Source organism: Myiozetetes cayanensis, unplaced genomic scaffold (assembly GCF_022539395.1).
Source record: "Myiozetetes cayanensis isolate MyiCay16 unplaced genomic scaffold, myiCay2020 scf20-37, whole genome shotgun sequence".
Taxonomy (NCBI): Eukaryota; Metazoa; Chordata; class Aves; order Passeriformes; family Tyrannidae; genus Myiozetetes; species Myiozetetes cayanensis.
In genome coordinates this window covers 14,541,645-14,557,986 of record NW_026087412.1, presented here as the reverse complement: position 1 = coordinate 14,557,986, position 16,342 = coordinate 14,541,645, and the positions used below count along the sequence as shown (strand labels likewise).

The 16,342-nt window shown below is 53.8% G+C and overlaps 1 protein-coding gene across 2 annotated transcripts in view; it reads right to left on the bottom strand.

The window, feature by feature from the left end:
- RAB11FIP3 (RAB11 family interacting protein 3) overlaps positions 1-15,727 on the bottom strand; it is a 77,633-nt gene extending 61,906 nt beyond the window's left edge. The window contains exon 1 of one of the 2 annotated variants that reach the window (XM_050317661.1): positions 15,162-15,727. In XM_050317661.1, the coding sequence (XP_050173618.1) occupies positions 15,162-15,554 (393 nt within the window). In that variant the 5' untranslated portion in view covers positions 15,555-15,727. The remainder of the gene's footprint in view (positions 1-15,161) is intronic. The other variant, XM_050317662.1, reaches the window with a different exon arrangement.
- Between the last annotated feature and the right edge of the window lie 615 nt (positions 15,728-16,342).

Sequence of the window (16,342 nt, the reverse complement as noted above, 5' to 3'; positions counted from 1 at the left end):
CCAGAAGAAGGAGAAGATGAAGGGAGGGAGGAAAGTGAGAGGAAGGTGGAGGGAAGGAAGACAGGAAAGCTCCACACTACATTAAACATCCCACAAAACAGCCTTTATTTTCTTTTTGGCCTTGAAAAAAACTGCTTAAACCACCTCTCCTCATCCCGAGTCTGTGCAGGAGAGCCTGGTTTACAAGGAGCTGTCAGCAGGCATCAGGTTTGCCTCTCATCTTCCAGTGCCAAGGGTCTCCAGATGGGATGGCACAGGAGACAGCAGGAGCAAAGCCCTGCCAGGTGCCAACACACCTTCTCCACCAGTTTACAACTTGAGGGGTGCCATGCAAAGCAGAGGACCAAAACCATCCTGCAATCCAGTGGCTCTTGGAGCTCTAAGTGTAGGAAACTCATCGAGAACCAATTCTGGGTGTCCTTGGCTGAGATGGGACATGAAAATCCACGTACCTCTCATGCAACTGTGACTACTCTCCTGTCTGCAAGAAGCTCAAATCTGCTCTGAACATCTTTTGTCTTTGGGGAGAAAACAGAAGTCACACAATCCTTGAACTCAAGTGGAGAGAAAGCCGAGTACCAAACTGGTGTAACTGTGCAGAGCTGAGAGTGGGACTCAATGATCCTTGTGGGTCCCTTCCAACTCAGCATATTCTGTGACTCTGTGAATTTATCTGAGTGGGAACAGGATAAAACCCACTCATGGTTATGCAAAAGTGGATGCAGCACCTCTACCCTCTGTGTTAAACAGAAGGGGATGAGCCAGTGATGCTCCTTTGTACCTAAAAAGTCTCTCAGGGCTAAACCCACCCTTTCAAGAAAAGGTTTATAATACCTTTAAATGCAGATGACAGAAGTCAAGACTAGTATTTTTTCACCTTTGGGTGCAAACATGCTGGGGCTTCTGAACCTCCTGCAGCCAAACACCAGAGCTGGTGTGGAACGTGCCAAAGACGCGGCTGTCCCCGCACACACAGTCCCTAAATCCAGGGGTTGCAGTGGCATCAGCTGAAATGGACTCATCCCTGCTGATGCAGCATTTATCCAGGGTAAGACCACCCGTGCCAGGTGCTGAGAGAGCATTAACACACCGACAAGCGTGAGCAAACCACGTTGCCTCACGCCACGCTGTTTCCCACGCTGCTGCCGCGGTGGGAACCACAGCTGCACCATTCCCGAAGCCAGGAACACCCTCCCCAGCACTCCCACTTCTGTGGCTTCATCATCATGAACAGCCAGGCTGAGGGGCAGGCTGATAACTCGGGATTACACTGGCTCCAGCTGCGTTTATAGGAACAGCTCAGTAATTTGTGGAAGGAGCTGGCGCTACAGAAAGCACTCAGAACCTCAAAGCAGGTTTCTATTCTGCTGCAATTACACCTAATTAAGCAACCTTTAAAACACCCCCAAGGGGCAGATCTCATTACAGGCAGCAGCCATGGTCAATTGTGAGTAAGCAGTGAAAGAGCTACATTATTTATTTCACAAGTGGCAGCACTGACCCAGAGCTGCCGCCAGAGCTTTGCTTTCCCAGCCTTTTCCAAAGCTCCAGGAGAAGATCAGCAAATGGACCATGTCTGGTCAAGTCTTTATTTAAAGGTCCTCCACAAACAACACCCAGTGAAGATTCTTTCTGCAACAACCCTCCCTAATCTTGCACAGACATCAGCTCATCTGTCCTTGCCATCCCTTCATCCCGAGGCCCCAACACTGCAGGGCCTCTGCTCTCAGTCTGCTGCTTGAAACCAAGGATCAAGATGTCTTGCTGAGGAGACAGAGAAAGACTCAGCCTGCTCTGTTCTCATCTCTTCCTGCTACAGAATAAGTAATCAAACCTGCTACTTGAGGTAGAGAAGGAATAAACCTCCTGTATTTAGGAGGAATTCTTCCTTTAGAAATAAGTCTGGAAGTATTTAAAGAATAGGAATGGGATACAGATCACCCACCAACCAAGGGGGAGAAGCCCCAGAAGTTTAACAACAAACTGAGCAAGTTCCCTGAGGGGAACAAGCTCCCTCCTTCCTTTCCTGCCTAGGAAGACCATATCCCCACCATTTAACCCATCCACTTGCCTAATAAATCCTCCTTCTCCTGTTAATCCACGACAAAGCTGCTCAGCATACCATCAACTTTTTGATTTTTGCTTCTCCCCCTGTTTTACCCCCCACCAAACTACTATTTTTCCCTTTTGGAAGGGGAAGGAAGACATTCCCAAGGCAACCTTGAGCTGAGAAGCCCAAAGCTGATCCCGAGGAGCAGGTCTCCTCCATTCCCATCCCAATGCCACTGTCTCAGAGCATCCAAAGGAAAAGGCTTTCCTTCAAACACTCAAAATTCTACAGGCAGCAGGAAAAGAGGCCAGAATATATTTTAAAGAGCTGGCAGCCACAAAAGCCTGAGGACCCACATCCTTCCTGCCCACCTCCACAAGGAACCAGGACAAATCAGTGCATCCAGCCAGGCCCTCAGTGCAGAGCACGGAGCTGAACCACAGGAGATCTTCACCACCCGAGATCACTCACATCTAGCAGTCTTTGGGGTATTTTATCTGCTGGCAAAAATTCCTCTGGTCTGTACAGGACCTTTTTGGACCAAGCCCAACAGCCCCAAGGCTTCTCTGGAGGCAGGAATAGCTCTGCTCTCACCGCAGCTTCAGGAGCCTCAATTTGTTGTATTTAAGTGTGTTCTCAAACGTCAAGAACGACATTTCCAAATTATCCCTCAATTGTTGTCACTGAAGCATAAAAACACATTTAAACAAACAACTTCAAGGATGGTTTGGAAACATTAACAGGAATATAAGTTATGCTGAAATGGTTTTAACCTAACTTTAATTGTTTGGCTCAAGTGCTCCAGATTTCCTGTCGCTCCCTAAGTGCCCCAAGGCTTCAGCAGCAACCTCTACTATAAACATTTGTTTGTTTAATGAAACTTGAAGAGTGTTCTTCCTCCACCTTCCAAACCATTGAAGCCTTTGTTTCTAGCTTTTGTTCCTCTGATGACACGGCAAACCTGTTCTCACCCCTCCAAAAACAGCTCAGGGTGACACACTTTAATCCACAGGAGGCTGGATTAAAGTCAAGAAAGAAAAGGTTTATTATTGCCAGGTTACTCCTCAGGTAAGACACACCCTCGATGTAGGCTGGACCTCCCTGAGAGAAGAGCCAAGTGCCACCAGTGCAGCCACCCCCAGGCCAGGAGCCTACGCAGGATTCAGAGCTGATCCCAACAGACAAAAAGCAGCACAACAAAGCACGCCAGGAGGTCACATTCCAAGGATTAGGCATTGCAAGATGCTGAACGTTTTTCCTGGTCTAACTTCACGTGAAGTCCCCTGCAACAAAGCCAGGTGTTTCTGTGAGGGGTTTGTTTGGTTACAGAACTGTCTGGGATTATAAAGCTGGGATGGCAGCGTTGGCTTCCAGGTCCTCCCCTCCAGGTTCAAAAGCAGCACGAAACCCCCATGGTATGACCCAGAATAAATCCTCTCACTAGCCTGGGACACTCACCCTCTCCAAAAGACAATGTACAGGCTGTAAATCAGAAAACAAGATTATAATCACAGAATGGTTTGGGTTGGAAGGGATCTTCAAGACTCATCTCATTCCACCTCCTGCCATGGGCAGGGACACCTTCCACCAGCCCAGGTTGCTCCAAGCCCCATCCAACCTGGCCTTGAACACTTCCAGGGATCCAGGGGCAGCCACAGCTTCTCTGGCCAGCCTGTGCCAGGGCCTCCCCACCCTCACAGCCAACAATTCCTTCCCAATATCCCATCTAACCCTGCCCTCTGGCAGTGGGAAGCCATTCCCTGTGTCCTGTCCCTCCATCCCTTGTCCCCAGTCCCTCTCCAGCTCTCCTGGAGCCCCTCTAGGCCCTGGCAGGGGCTCTCAGGTCTCCCTGGAGCCTTCTCTTCTCCAGGTGAACCCCCCCAGCTCTCCCAGCCTGGCTCCAGAGCAGAGGGGCTCCAGCCTTGGAGCATCTCCATGGTTTCCTCTGGAATTGCTCCAGCAGCTCCATGTCCTTCTGATGTTGAGAGCAGAGAGCTGCACCTCTCAATCTGCAAAAGCTGGGAATTTGGTGGGCACAAGGAGCCTCTTGGGCTGCAGATTTGAAGCCCAGAGGAGTGGAAAACAGAACACCTAAATATGAGAGAGCCAAGAGTGAGAGAGTTAACTCACCTCCCTCAGCCAGGCTTAGCCTGCCACAGTCAAAACTAAGTTTGCTGTAATACAAACAAGCCTGAATGAGATACCACCAAAGCATAAAGACTTATTTCATTTTTAGAGCTGCTTTAAAATATTTCCCTTTTTTTGGAACGCCTTCACCCCGCTTCAGAAAGGGTTGTTTGTGTGAAGTACACAGAGATGTGCCAGAGGGGAGAAAAGGAGCCCTGAACAGTTTAAAAGCTCAGAGGTAGATTCCTGAAGGGAGAAGAGGCTGAGATGCCACACATAATTTGGGAAGCTCAGGACTTCAGGGATTGTAAGGACTGGGCATACAAGCAACTGTGGATGCTCCACAGAGCCTGAAGAGGTGCAGCACCAAGTCCAAGAGCAAACTCCCAGTTGCACATCAAGGCTTCCAGCACCCTTCTGTTCCACACCAAAGCCTCCAGCACACCCCTTGGACCTTCCAGGGAAGGCCCCACAAACCCTGCATCTGCTCTCTGCATCCTCCCCCTGTGCCCCTGCCAGCACAGTAGTCCCACAGTTCTGAGCGGCCAGCAGAGGATTAGCGAGTTGCTGCGTCCATTTAGCAAGCACAGGAAAAAAACTTCCACGAGGATATCCAGATTTTATTTTTCCCCCAGCTGTAATGTCCTCACACACACACACAGAGTGAGCAAAGAAGAGCCACTCCCTCAGAAAAAATAAGGAATGTGGCCACACCAAAGGGAGGCAACAGACACCTTTTCATCCCTCCACACCCAAAGAAGGTGGTGAAAGCCACAATGTCCTGATCAGTTTTAAAGCCAAGGTGGGACTGAATGTTTTTGGGTTTTTTTCCATGAGGAGGAGAGTTTTGCTTTCAATACAGATATACCTTCTCCAAGGAGAAGGGCCCCTTGAGCAGCCCCTCATTTCACCATGGATTTGTTTGGGAATGTGGGACCGTGGAGCAGCTGGGGCAGCATGGAGATCCCAGCCCTGTGCCCACTGCAGTGAGGCCTCACCACTGTGCCTCCTGTCCCTGACAGCTTCTTTTCTCTAAAAACTTGTTGGTTTGGGCTTCCTGCACATTTTGCTTGAGCCCAGTTTCCTTCTGGACTCTGGCAAATGGATTTTCCACAGGGTTGTCAGCAGCCAGCTCCAGTGAGCCTTGCCAGATGACGCAGCTCCCAGCACCAGCTCCTCTCCCTCTGGCTTTCCTCCTCCTCAGGGAAGAAGAGGAAGCAGGAACAGCCTGAAAACCCCTTCCAGCAGCAGCAGTGACTCAAGTTCAACGTAACCCTACTGGCACTTCACCATGGGAGACTGTAGCACAGGGAACAGGAGCTCTCTCTTCTGGAAAACTAAGATGTGTTATTAAAAATAAATCAATTGGGAGACTACCAGGCTGCTCACCACATTCCCAAACTGAGGGACGTTCAGCCTGCAAACAAAGCTGAAAACACTCTTGGAACACCAACAGCACCACAGAACATTCCCAGAGCTGTCCCCATCCTGTTCCAGGGCCCTGGTGGCAGTGCTGGGGACACACCAGGACCCACACAGGCAGTGGTGTCATTTAACCAATCACTCAAATTGGCATCAAATACCCCTATCCCTCGACTGCTTAAGCTTCATTAGAATCACAGAATAGGAGAAGAGTGAGCAAGTTCAGCAGTTTGGTACCGCTGGTGTTTCTATGAAAAGGGGTTTTGCTGTTCCACTGGAAGGAGGCAGGGGAGAAAAGCCAAGCTCAGGGCACAGGGAGCACCAGCAGCCTCCATTCCCTCTCCTCAGCAGTCTCCACCTATCTCTCTGCTTTAAGAGCAGTTTTCAGCCTACAGAGGGGAAAGACCCTGACAAAACCCAGGGATAAAGTGCCTGGAGCAAGCCCAGGATGTTCACAGCCATAAGGAAGCCTCGTGCCAGCAGCAGAGCCCCATCCCAGACCTGCAGCTCAGCCTCACCCCCACTGAGGAAAACCCCAGTGGAGCCACAGAACCACGACAGCAGTGCACCATGGAAAGATCTGCTGCCACTCACAGTGATTTGAGCTCAGCTTAACCTCCCTTTGAGCCTGCTTTCCTTCTGCAGAGCAAGCACCATCCACTCCAGCTCAGCAGTAGTGGCACTTTGGGAGGAAATTGTCCCCCTGGCTCTCTTTGGTCATGTTCCTCCTCTTCCCTCCACCCCACAACTCACACAAACACTAACAGTTTACTCTGCCCCACTCCAACTCCAGCAAAGCCTCTACAGAGAAAGGGAAACAGCATCACAAACCAAATTTCTGCACAACACTGAATCATGCAGAAAAGCCAAGCTGGCATTTCCACTGCCCCTTGGCAGCTTCAGGGCTCTTCCTTGGGCTTGGATGTTTTGGGATCCCAAAACAAGGTTTATGCCAGGTACCACTGATATCAACTGGGACTCCCCTACTCACACAGAGGCTGAGCTCCCTTTCAGCCCATCGGTATCTTCCTGCTATCAAGCACATCAAGGGCCTCCAACATAAGGACACGGAGCTGGAGTGATTCCAGAGGAGCCCATGGAGATGCTCCAAGGCTGGAGCCCCTCTGCTCTGGAGCCAGGCTGGGAGAGCTGGGGGGGTTCACCTGAAGAAGAGAAGGCTCCAGGAAGACCTGAGAGCCCCTGCCAGGGCCTAAAGGGGCTCCAGGAGAGCTGGAGAGGGACTGGGGACAAGGGATGGAGGGACAGGACAAGGGGCAATGGCTTCCCACTGCCAGAGGGCAGGGTTAGATGGGATATTGGGAAGGAATTGTTGGCTGTGAGGGTGGGCAGGCCCTGGCACAGGTTGCCCAGAGAAGCTGTGGCTGCCCCTGGATCCCTGGAAGTGTCCAAGGCCAGGTTGGATGGGGCTTGGAGCACCCTGGGCTGGTGGAAGGTGTCCCTGCCCATGGCAGGGGGTGGAACTGGATGGTTTCTAAGGTCCCTTTAACCCCAAGTGTTCTGTGATTCTAAGCACAAACACACAAAGATATTAACAGTGATTCTGAGAGCAGCCTCATGAAATCCTTGATGCCTCTCCCACTGGGTTCAGTTCCAGACCTGTCTCTGCTGGGAAGCCCCAGGCCTGGACCTACAGCATCAGCCTTCAGCACCACCCCACAGGAGGGAAGGGGACAGAAAGATGTCATGACTTTAAAGTGGAAAACAAAGGCTGAGAGGAGCTCTGGGGGCTCTGCTGGACATGGGACAACTAGGAAACCATGACTGTCCTGCAGACTTGGCTGGGCTAGTTCAGCAAACAGCTGTACTGCAGATGTCCCAAAAAACCTCATTAGAGAAGCAGCTCCAGGAAGGTCAGTACAGCACCCAGACCTGCATTGTGCTCTGAGAGGGGGTGGGAATGTTTTGGCAAGTGGGACAGTCATTTTAAGTACAAAACACACAACTCCCCGAGGACAAATTCACCTTCTGTGGTGACAGGTACCTCTCACAAGGGGAGCACAGTAGCAGGACCTGAAATTACCTTCTAATCCTATCCCATCCCTGTCACCGAGCCCTCTGGCCAAGCCTCTGCCCCATCCCAAACTGGCACTGCATGCCCTGACCACAGAGTGTCAGGAAAACGTGCCAGTGGAGAAGCTCAGCTGCTTCTGAGGAGAAGCAGGCCCAGGACAGTGCCCATCCCGTGCTGGGGCACCTCCAGCCCTGGGGGCAGTTCTGGGACCCCCAGATAAGAAAGACACTGAGGGGCTGGAGCGTGTGCAGGGAAGGGAATGGAGCTGGGAAGGGGCTGAGGGAGCTGGGGGGGCTCAGCCTGGAGAAAAGGAGGCTCAGGGGGGACCTTCTCACTCTCTGTAATTTCTTGACAGGAGGGGGGAGCCAGGTCAGGTCGGGCTCTGCTCCCAGGGAACAGGGACAGGACAAGGGAAAACAGCCTCAAGTTGCACCAAGGGAAGTTTATATTGAATTTTGGGGAAATTTCTTCCCTGACAGGGTGGTCAGGCATTGGCACAGCTGCCCAGGGCAGTGGTGGACTCCCCATCTCTGGAGGGATTTAAAAGCCCTGTGGATGTGGCATTTGGGGACATGGGCTGGTGGTGGCCTTGGCAGTGCTGGAGGAGCAGTTACTTGGTGATCTCAGAGGTCCTTTCCAATCCGAACAGTTCCGTGACACTCAGCTCCCCAGAACCAGTCTGGCAGCATTGCACCAACATTTTCCACGGGTGTCTGAATTTACACAAACAAGCAGAGGGAACAGCTGGAACTGCTCACCCTGAGCTCACAGAGAGGAACCAGCACCAGGAACCAGGAACACAAGCAGGATTACAAAAGGATGGAGCCAGGCCTGAGGAACAGGCAGAAACAAGCCACAGTCCACTGCCATCCCACTGCCATCCCACTGCCAGCAGCTTCCTGGTCTTGGAAACTCGACTGTCCCAGAGGGAGAGGGACAGTTGAGAGTGGCCCAGCAGAAGCAGCTCACCCTGTCCAAGCAGAGCTGTGGCTGATGGGGAGCCATTTGTTTTGCAAAAATCCAAAGCCAGGAAGAAAAGAAAAGCAAAGCAGCCCCTGGGTTCAAAGTGGATCGTTCATCTGACAACAGGCAGCAAATAAAAGTCAAAACGAGAATGAAATTCAGAGAAATTATGTAGGCAGTTGTAATGATTATCAATTACTAGCTGGACTGAGTTATGTAACAGTATCAGCAGCTTGGGAAAGCTTTGGGAGAGGGCCCTGTGAGCAACAGCAGGTCAAAACGACTCTGAAAGAGCCCAATCGCTGTGTTGTGGCGCACTATCATATTCCAGTAACTTAATTATGATGACCCCAATCCAATTTTTATTAGTCACAGGCTAAGAAAATACACTGCTCCTGAAAAGGGAGGAAACTTCTTGTGAAACTACCTCTATCTGCTCTCAGCACTTAAAGGGGGTTTTTAAAAGAGGATGTGTGACTTTTACACAGCCAGAAGGTGAAAGGATGTAAAGGGAGGAAATGGACATAAATTGAAAGAGATTTAGATGAGGTATTAGGGAGAACTTTTCCACTGTGAGGGTGGGCAGGCCCTGGCACAGGTTGCCCAGAGAAGCTGTGGCTGCCCCTGGATCCCTGGAAGTGTCCAAGGCCAGGTTGCACAGGGCTTGGAGCAACCTGGGCTGGTGGAAGTGTCCCTGCCCATGGCAGGGGGTGGAATGAGAGGGGCTTGAAGGTCCATTCCAAACTCAACACTGAAAACCCTTTGAGAAGGGCTCCTGACCCAGCCTGTGGCAGAGCTCACCCAGTACAAACCAGTCTCCCAGCTGGAGATCACTGGATGCTGCATCCACACCCCAAATCCTAGAAATCCCACATTTGCTCCCTTACCCACAAGACTTGCCAACTCTGCAAAGGTGGAACTGATGCTTTTTCCTTCTTCTGAGTAAAGAATGTTTCTTTATTTGCAGAAATGATCTCAAATTTCAGAGGAACACATCTAACCTTCAAAAATAAATCACAGAATCATGGAATGGTTTGGGTCAGAAGGGACCTTAAAGATCATCCAGTTCCACCCCTTGCCATGGGCAGGGACACCTTCCAAGCCCAGGTTGCTCCAAACCCATGCAACCTGGCCTTGGACACTTCCAGGGATGGGGCAGCCACAGCTTCTCTGGGCAACCTGTGCCAGGGCCTCCCCACCCTCACAGCCAACAATTCCTTCCCAGTATCCCATCTATCCCTGCCCTCTTGTCAGTGGGAAGCCATTCCCCCTTGTCCTGTCGCATCCGAAGTCCCTCTCCCAAAAATCAACACCCCTCTCTGCATTCGCTGCATTCCCCATCTGAAGCAGAAAGGAGGAATAAAAAAGTTTCATTTAATAAACCGGTCGCTGGGATAAAATTACCACCACCAGGCTCCTGCCAGCCCACACAGACAAACCATGCCTTTGAGTATTCACAGCCCTGGCAGCCCCCATCCCAATCCCGCCGGGATCAGCCATCAATCCGATTACAGCCACAAACCCTATGAAAGTGTCACCCGAGATGTGCCTGTGGAATGAGCCCTCCCAGCCCTCCCCACCGCTCCCAGGGGGGGCAAACGCCCTCAAGTTGCTTAAAGCCAAGACCCAGCAGGAGCAGCAAAAACCCGGGAGCAGGGAAATCCATCTCTTCCTTCGGAGTCTTTGGGATATTTGTAAGCGAGTCAAGCGAGCTGAAAGAGGAATTTGCAAACCGGCAACCACCTCACCCGAAATTACACGAAATATGTTGGCTTGGAAGCGTTTTCCTCTCCGAGGGAGAGAGAAAAAACTCCTGTCTTGGAGCTCCTGCAGCACAGACACGTTATTAATGGTGGTAAAAGCCCTTTGAAGAGGGAGGAGGAGGAGGGAGGCTGAGCCCAGCCCAGCCCTGGGTGTGGGTGAGGAAAGGGCTCCCACCCCAACCCCCAAAAGCCACAAACTCACTGCCATAAATTTCTGTGGGGAAAAACTGGGCCCTTGGTCCAAGCAAGCCAAATATTTCAGATCTGTTGCCCTCCCAAAGCACACGTGGGTGTCCACAGGCCAGAGGGGAGCAGGAAAAGCAAGCCTGGATTCACCATGGGGGGGTTGCCACTAAAACCCTTTTAGTTTGACACTACACAAACTTCACAAGTAATCGCTGGATCTTTAAGTTGTTCTATTTAAAAACAAAAATCAACTCCAAGATCATCTGCAGCTGCTGTCTGGGGCAGCCTCTGCTACCCCAAAGATGGTGCCAGGCTGGACACCTCCTTGAGAAGGGGGTGGGGAGGTCAGAAAAGTCCACCAAACCTGCTAAAAACCTTCCGAGGAAAAGTTAAAAGCCGAATACAGAGAGCTCAGCTGAGGATTAGCTGAGCAGGGCTGAGAAAGGCTGGTGCTGGGACAGGTACTTGGGGGATGTAAGTGTTAAAGAAAGCGAAATAAATCACATTGAGACAAAGCTCGAACTGCTCAAGAGGAAAAAAAAGGCTGAGGATCTCTGGGAGCACAGAGGGCAGAGCTGCCACTGAGCCTGGAGACTTTGGAAGTGGGTTAGACAAACTCTGGGAGTTCTCTTAATTGAGCCGAGGCAGCGAGATCATGTGGTACAAGAGGCTTTTCCTCCTCCAATTGTCTTTTAGATCAAAACAAAACGGAAAAACAACCCGAAGGTGCCAGCAGGATGCTCCTCCTCAGCCTCACAACGAATCCACTCTGCTCTGAGCCTGCATTCTTAGGTAGTGATAAATCCAGTGAGAAAAGGCTTGGGCTTCATCACCTCAATCACACAGATACAGTGCAGTGGTACAGCAGGCAAGACACATAAAATTAAATTTCAGAATAAAAATGGAAAATAAAAATGATTGCATGGTGGCCCTTAAATTCTGTGTAACCCACAGGACTGCAACACAAACCTCTTCCTGCTCTATAAGGTGACATAAAAGGTAAATCAAGCGTGAATCCACCTCCCTCCTCACTGCTTAAGCCAACCCTACTCCATCCCTATGTACCAGCCAGGTGCTGCAGCACAGTCAGTGGCTCCAGGGAACATGAAATCCCGGGGAAAAGCAGGGATAAAGGGAAGCAAAAGGAGACGATAAAAATACCACACCATTAGAAGCTGCCTCACGTGTAAGTGAACGGATCAAGGGGGGTTGCACGAAAAAAATCAAGTTGTCCTCAAGAAAAGTCAAGTTTTCCTCACAACCTTTCCATCCCAGATCTTGTTTGCAAGTCCCCAGAGCACAGCACGGGTCCATGAGAGCTTTTCAAGTGGCAAAATATTCTCTGTTTGACAAACCATCCTCCCGTTAGAGATTGTGGAGGAGCATCAGGAGGCTCCCCTATCTCCGGTGTCAGCCCCAGCACCATCCTCTCCACACACCTGGGAAGATGAAGGTACTGGCAACAGCCTCAATCCCTATCAACTGATATCACTTCAGAGAAAAACAAACTGCCTTCAGATCCCCATGCCTGGATCTCCTCTACCCCAGCCCGGCACCTCCCTGCCAAGACCACAACCACGGAGCTCAACAACCCAAGCTACTCATGCCAACAAAACCAACCCAACTCCAGTTTTTCTCCCTGTGAAGAGGGGGGAAAAAAAAAATATAAAAAATCCACAATCACATCATGTTTATGGAATAAATGCCAGCTGGTCCCTTCCCTTTGACATTTAGCTAATAATTGTTCCAGCCAAACAACCTGACAGCTCAGTAGCCCATGAATGCCTCTGGTGTTTTACTGAGCGCTAAAGACAACACTTGCTGCTCTCTGGCTCCTCATCCATGTGGTTATACACACACACACAGAGCTCTCCTTAACCCTTCAGCCCTCTCCAGCCCTCAGCAATCATCAGCAGGATGTGACCACTCCTTCAGTTCAGCCGTTTTTTCCACCACGAACCTTCCACGAACCCACCCTGGGGGCAGCAGCCAGGATGGAGGGGAGAAGAAAAGGAAGCAGGTACGACCTCCTCCTCCTCCTCCTCCTCCTCCTGTTAGAAGAGAGACAGCAAGAGGACTGGAATTTGTGCCTCATTAACTCCCTGCTGATCCCTACAGATACTTTTGTAATTATCCAGCCAGCCATCAAACCCTGGCCCCTCTATTACAAGTATCCCAGCTCCATTGTAGCACAACCTTCATTTATACCTTGAAGCTCCTCTTTAGTAACTTTAACACCATTTTACCCACTGGTGACATTCCTCCCCTTTAACTTTTACCTGAGCTGGATCTCCATTTCTCAAAAGACCCCTTTGGGGCCTAAATTACAGCTGTTTCAAACAAAATAAGTCAAGAAACCTCCCCAGAACTCCTCCCTTTATTACTCTGCACATGAGGGGAGTGTTAGGTTGGATCTCAGGGAAAGGTTCTTCCCCCAGAGGGTGGTTGGCACTGAACAGGCTCCCCAGGGCAGTGGGCACAGCCCCAAGGCTGCCAGAGCTCCAGGAGGTTTTGGACAATGCTCTCAGGCACATGGTGGGATTGTTGGGGTATCCTGTGCAAGGCCAGGAGTTGGATTTGATGCTCCTTGTGGGTCCCTTCTGACTCAGGATACTCCATCATCTGCTGGGAGCTTACAGATCCCATCACCAACCCCCTCCTCCTTCTCCCTCAGTGCCTCCTCACACTCTTCTAAGCTGCAAACTCACACCAAGTCTTCTTGAACACACAGTTCACCACAAACATCACTTTTCCTGTTTTGCCAAGCCTTTGCAACAGCCCCCGAGGGTGCCTGTACCTGCTGGCTCAGCTGTTGTCCCATCAACCTCCCCAAGGTGCTCAGCACTGGCCGTGCTGAGACTCAGCTGTTCTGCACTCCCAGAGCTGGCCATGCCAGTCTCTCGCTGAAGAGAAAGGCGTTTAAAAAGCGTATTATGTCTCAGCATCACCGGTAGCTGTGCTCAGGGGGAAGGAAGAAGCAACTTTAAAGGGCCAGCCAAGGCCAGGAGCCTGCAGACAGCCCTTCCCAGATGGGTCCACCGGGACAGAGCTCCCAGCGGCACAACAGCTCCCTGCACACCCTGCTCAGTTCAGGAGCGACATTAACACCTTGCAGTCACTCCTCGGGCCACGATCTCGGAGTGCTCTACAGGCTCAGTGTGGGAGCTGTGGCACAATTCCCACCGGCACCGACAGCACCGGAGCCACCTGCCGTGTTCCCTGCCACGCACACGCCGTCTGCTGCCCTCCCTGCCCGCGTCCTTGGGCTCTCCACGCTCAGGCAGAGGCACACGGAGCTCAACGGTGCCCTGGGGAGGTGCCACCGGTGCCACCGGGTCCCGGAGCCACGGGCAGGGTCCGGGAGCCTCCGCACGGACCGACCGCTTCTGCTTCCCATGCTGGAACAGCAGCGGGCACAGCGGGCACAGCAGGGTGGTGCTTTGTCCAGCACAAAGCCTCTCTCACCTGGCAGAGGCAGGAGCGAACTCCCCCACAAAAAGTACCTGTAATCGTGCCGCGGGTCTGCCAGCAATGCCTTCTGCACACGCAGTGCCCTCGCCAACAACAAAGAAGTTGTCTATCTCCGCTTTACAGAGCTATTTCCTGAAATAAATGCCTCTGATTTATCTTAAAGAGGTGTTTTCAGCACGAGATAAAAAGCCCTCCTCCAGCAAAACCCTCCTTTCACACATGATTTGCTTTGTCATGGCACTTAAACACACACGCTACGGCTGGAGGATGAGAGCAGCTCTGGCCAGGCACAGGGAAACTTCACAGCGATACCTGCACGCCTTAAAAAAAATAAATCCTTTTTCCTGGTAGCGATGCCAGCACAGGCCAATGAATAAAATACCAACAAATCCATCCCCATCCCAAGGTGTGCTGCCAGAGCTCGCTCCATTTTGGGTCATACCAGGCAGCTTCAAGTTACATTGCATCTCGTCTGCTGCAGGGAAACACAAGCTCGCCGGCGTACAAAGCAGCAGAAAGAGGGCAAAAAATACACATTCAGGCTGTCAAAGCTGGAATACGCGAGGTAGCATAGAATCGCGGAACGGTTTGGGCTGGAAGGGACCTTAAAGATCACCTAATTCCAACCTCCCGCCGTGAGCAGGGATGTGACACCCATAAGGTATTACCGAGGTGATCCACAACCAGTGCAGTGCCAGCAGGGCACCCCTGGCAATGAGGGGGCACGGGGCGGCCCCAGATCCCGGGATCTCACCACTGCCCAGACAAATCCGAACGCGTTAATGATGGAGAACAAAGAGGGGACGCAGCTCCCAGCGGCACTGCCGGGATGCTGTTCCCAGCGGACTGGGAGCTGGAAAACGGGAGCTCCAGTTTCTCCTGGATGCAGGAGGCACAGAGGGAGCCATTCGGGCCCACGCGTGCCCTTCACCTGCGACGGCAGCGGGGCGGGCGGTGCAGACGATGCCCTTGCGGACATCAGAGGCTCCTCCGAGGGCCGGAGCCACGGACACGAGCCACCATCACCACCAGCGGCGGGACCACCGGCCCCCCGGAACAGTAGCCCCGATGGGTGATGCCCAGCGCAGTGCCCAGGCCGGGGGCAGCGGGGTGTGCCGTGCCCGGGTGGTCGCAGCCCGGAGCTCACCTGCTCGGCCCCGTAGGCCGTGGCGAACTGCACGAACTCCTCCACCCGCACGAAGCCGTCGCCGTCGCGGTCCAGGGCGTCGAAGACGGGCCGGAGGCGCGGCTCCTCGTCCGGCGGGGGCTCGGCGGGGCTCCCCGGGGCCGGGCTGCCCCCGGGCTCCCCCGGGCACCAGGGCGGCGGCCCCGGGCCGGCCCCGGAGGGCTCAAGTGCCCAGAGGTCCAGCTCCGGTTCCAGCTCCGGTTCCAGCTCCAGCTCCGGCTCCAGTTCCAGCTCCGGCTCCAGCTCCAGGTCCGGGTCCGGCTCCGTCTCTGGCTCCACGTCCAGCTCCGGCTCGGGCCCCGGTCCCGGCCCCCGGGGCAGCGGGGGCTCGGTGCCCGGCGGACGCGGCTCCATGTTCACCGGCGGCGCTGCCCCCCCGCCGCCGCCCGCCCCGGGCCATGCCCCGCGGCCATACCCCGCTCACATCGGGGCGGTGCCGGCGCGGTCCCCGCGGCACACACGGCTTTGTGCGAGGAGCCCGGCCCCGGGGGCGGCCCCGCCGGTCTCGCCCCGCCCGGGGACGCGGCTGCTGCGGGGGCCGGGGATGGGGGAAGCGGCGGCGCCGAGAAACAACCCCGGTGCCCGCCCGCCCGCGCCGCCGCCCGGGGCCGCCCGCGGAGAACCGCCAGATCCAGCCCGGCCGCGCCGCAGTAGCCGGGGAGGTGACGTCACTCGCCTGCCGGTGCGTCCCGCCCCGCCGCGGCGCGAGCCCGTGAGGAGGCCACGCCCCTCCCCCGGCTCGTGCGCGGCGGGGGCGGGGCCGGCGGGAGGGGCGGGGCCACGCAGGGCCAGCACGTGGGAGCGGGACCCCGAACCCCCGGGAACACCGCGAACCGGACCCCGAACCCCCGGCACACCGCGAACCGGACCCCGAACAGCCCGGGAACACCGCGAACCGGACCCCGAACCCCCGGGAACACCGCGAACCGGACCCCGAACCCCCGGGAACACCGCGAACCGGACCCCGAACCCCCCGGGGACACCGCGAACCGGACCCCGAACTCCCCGGGAACACCGCGAACCGGACCCTGAACCCCCGGGGACACCGCGAACTGGACCCCCGAACCCCCCCGGGAATACCACGAACCGGACCCCGAACCCCCCCCGGGAACACCGCGAACCGGACCCCGAACCCCCCCGGG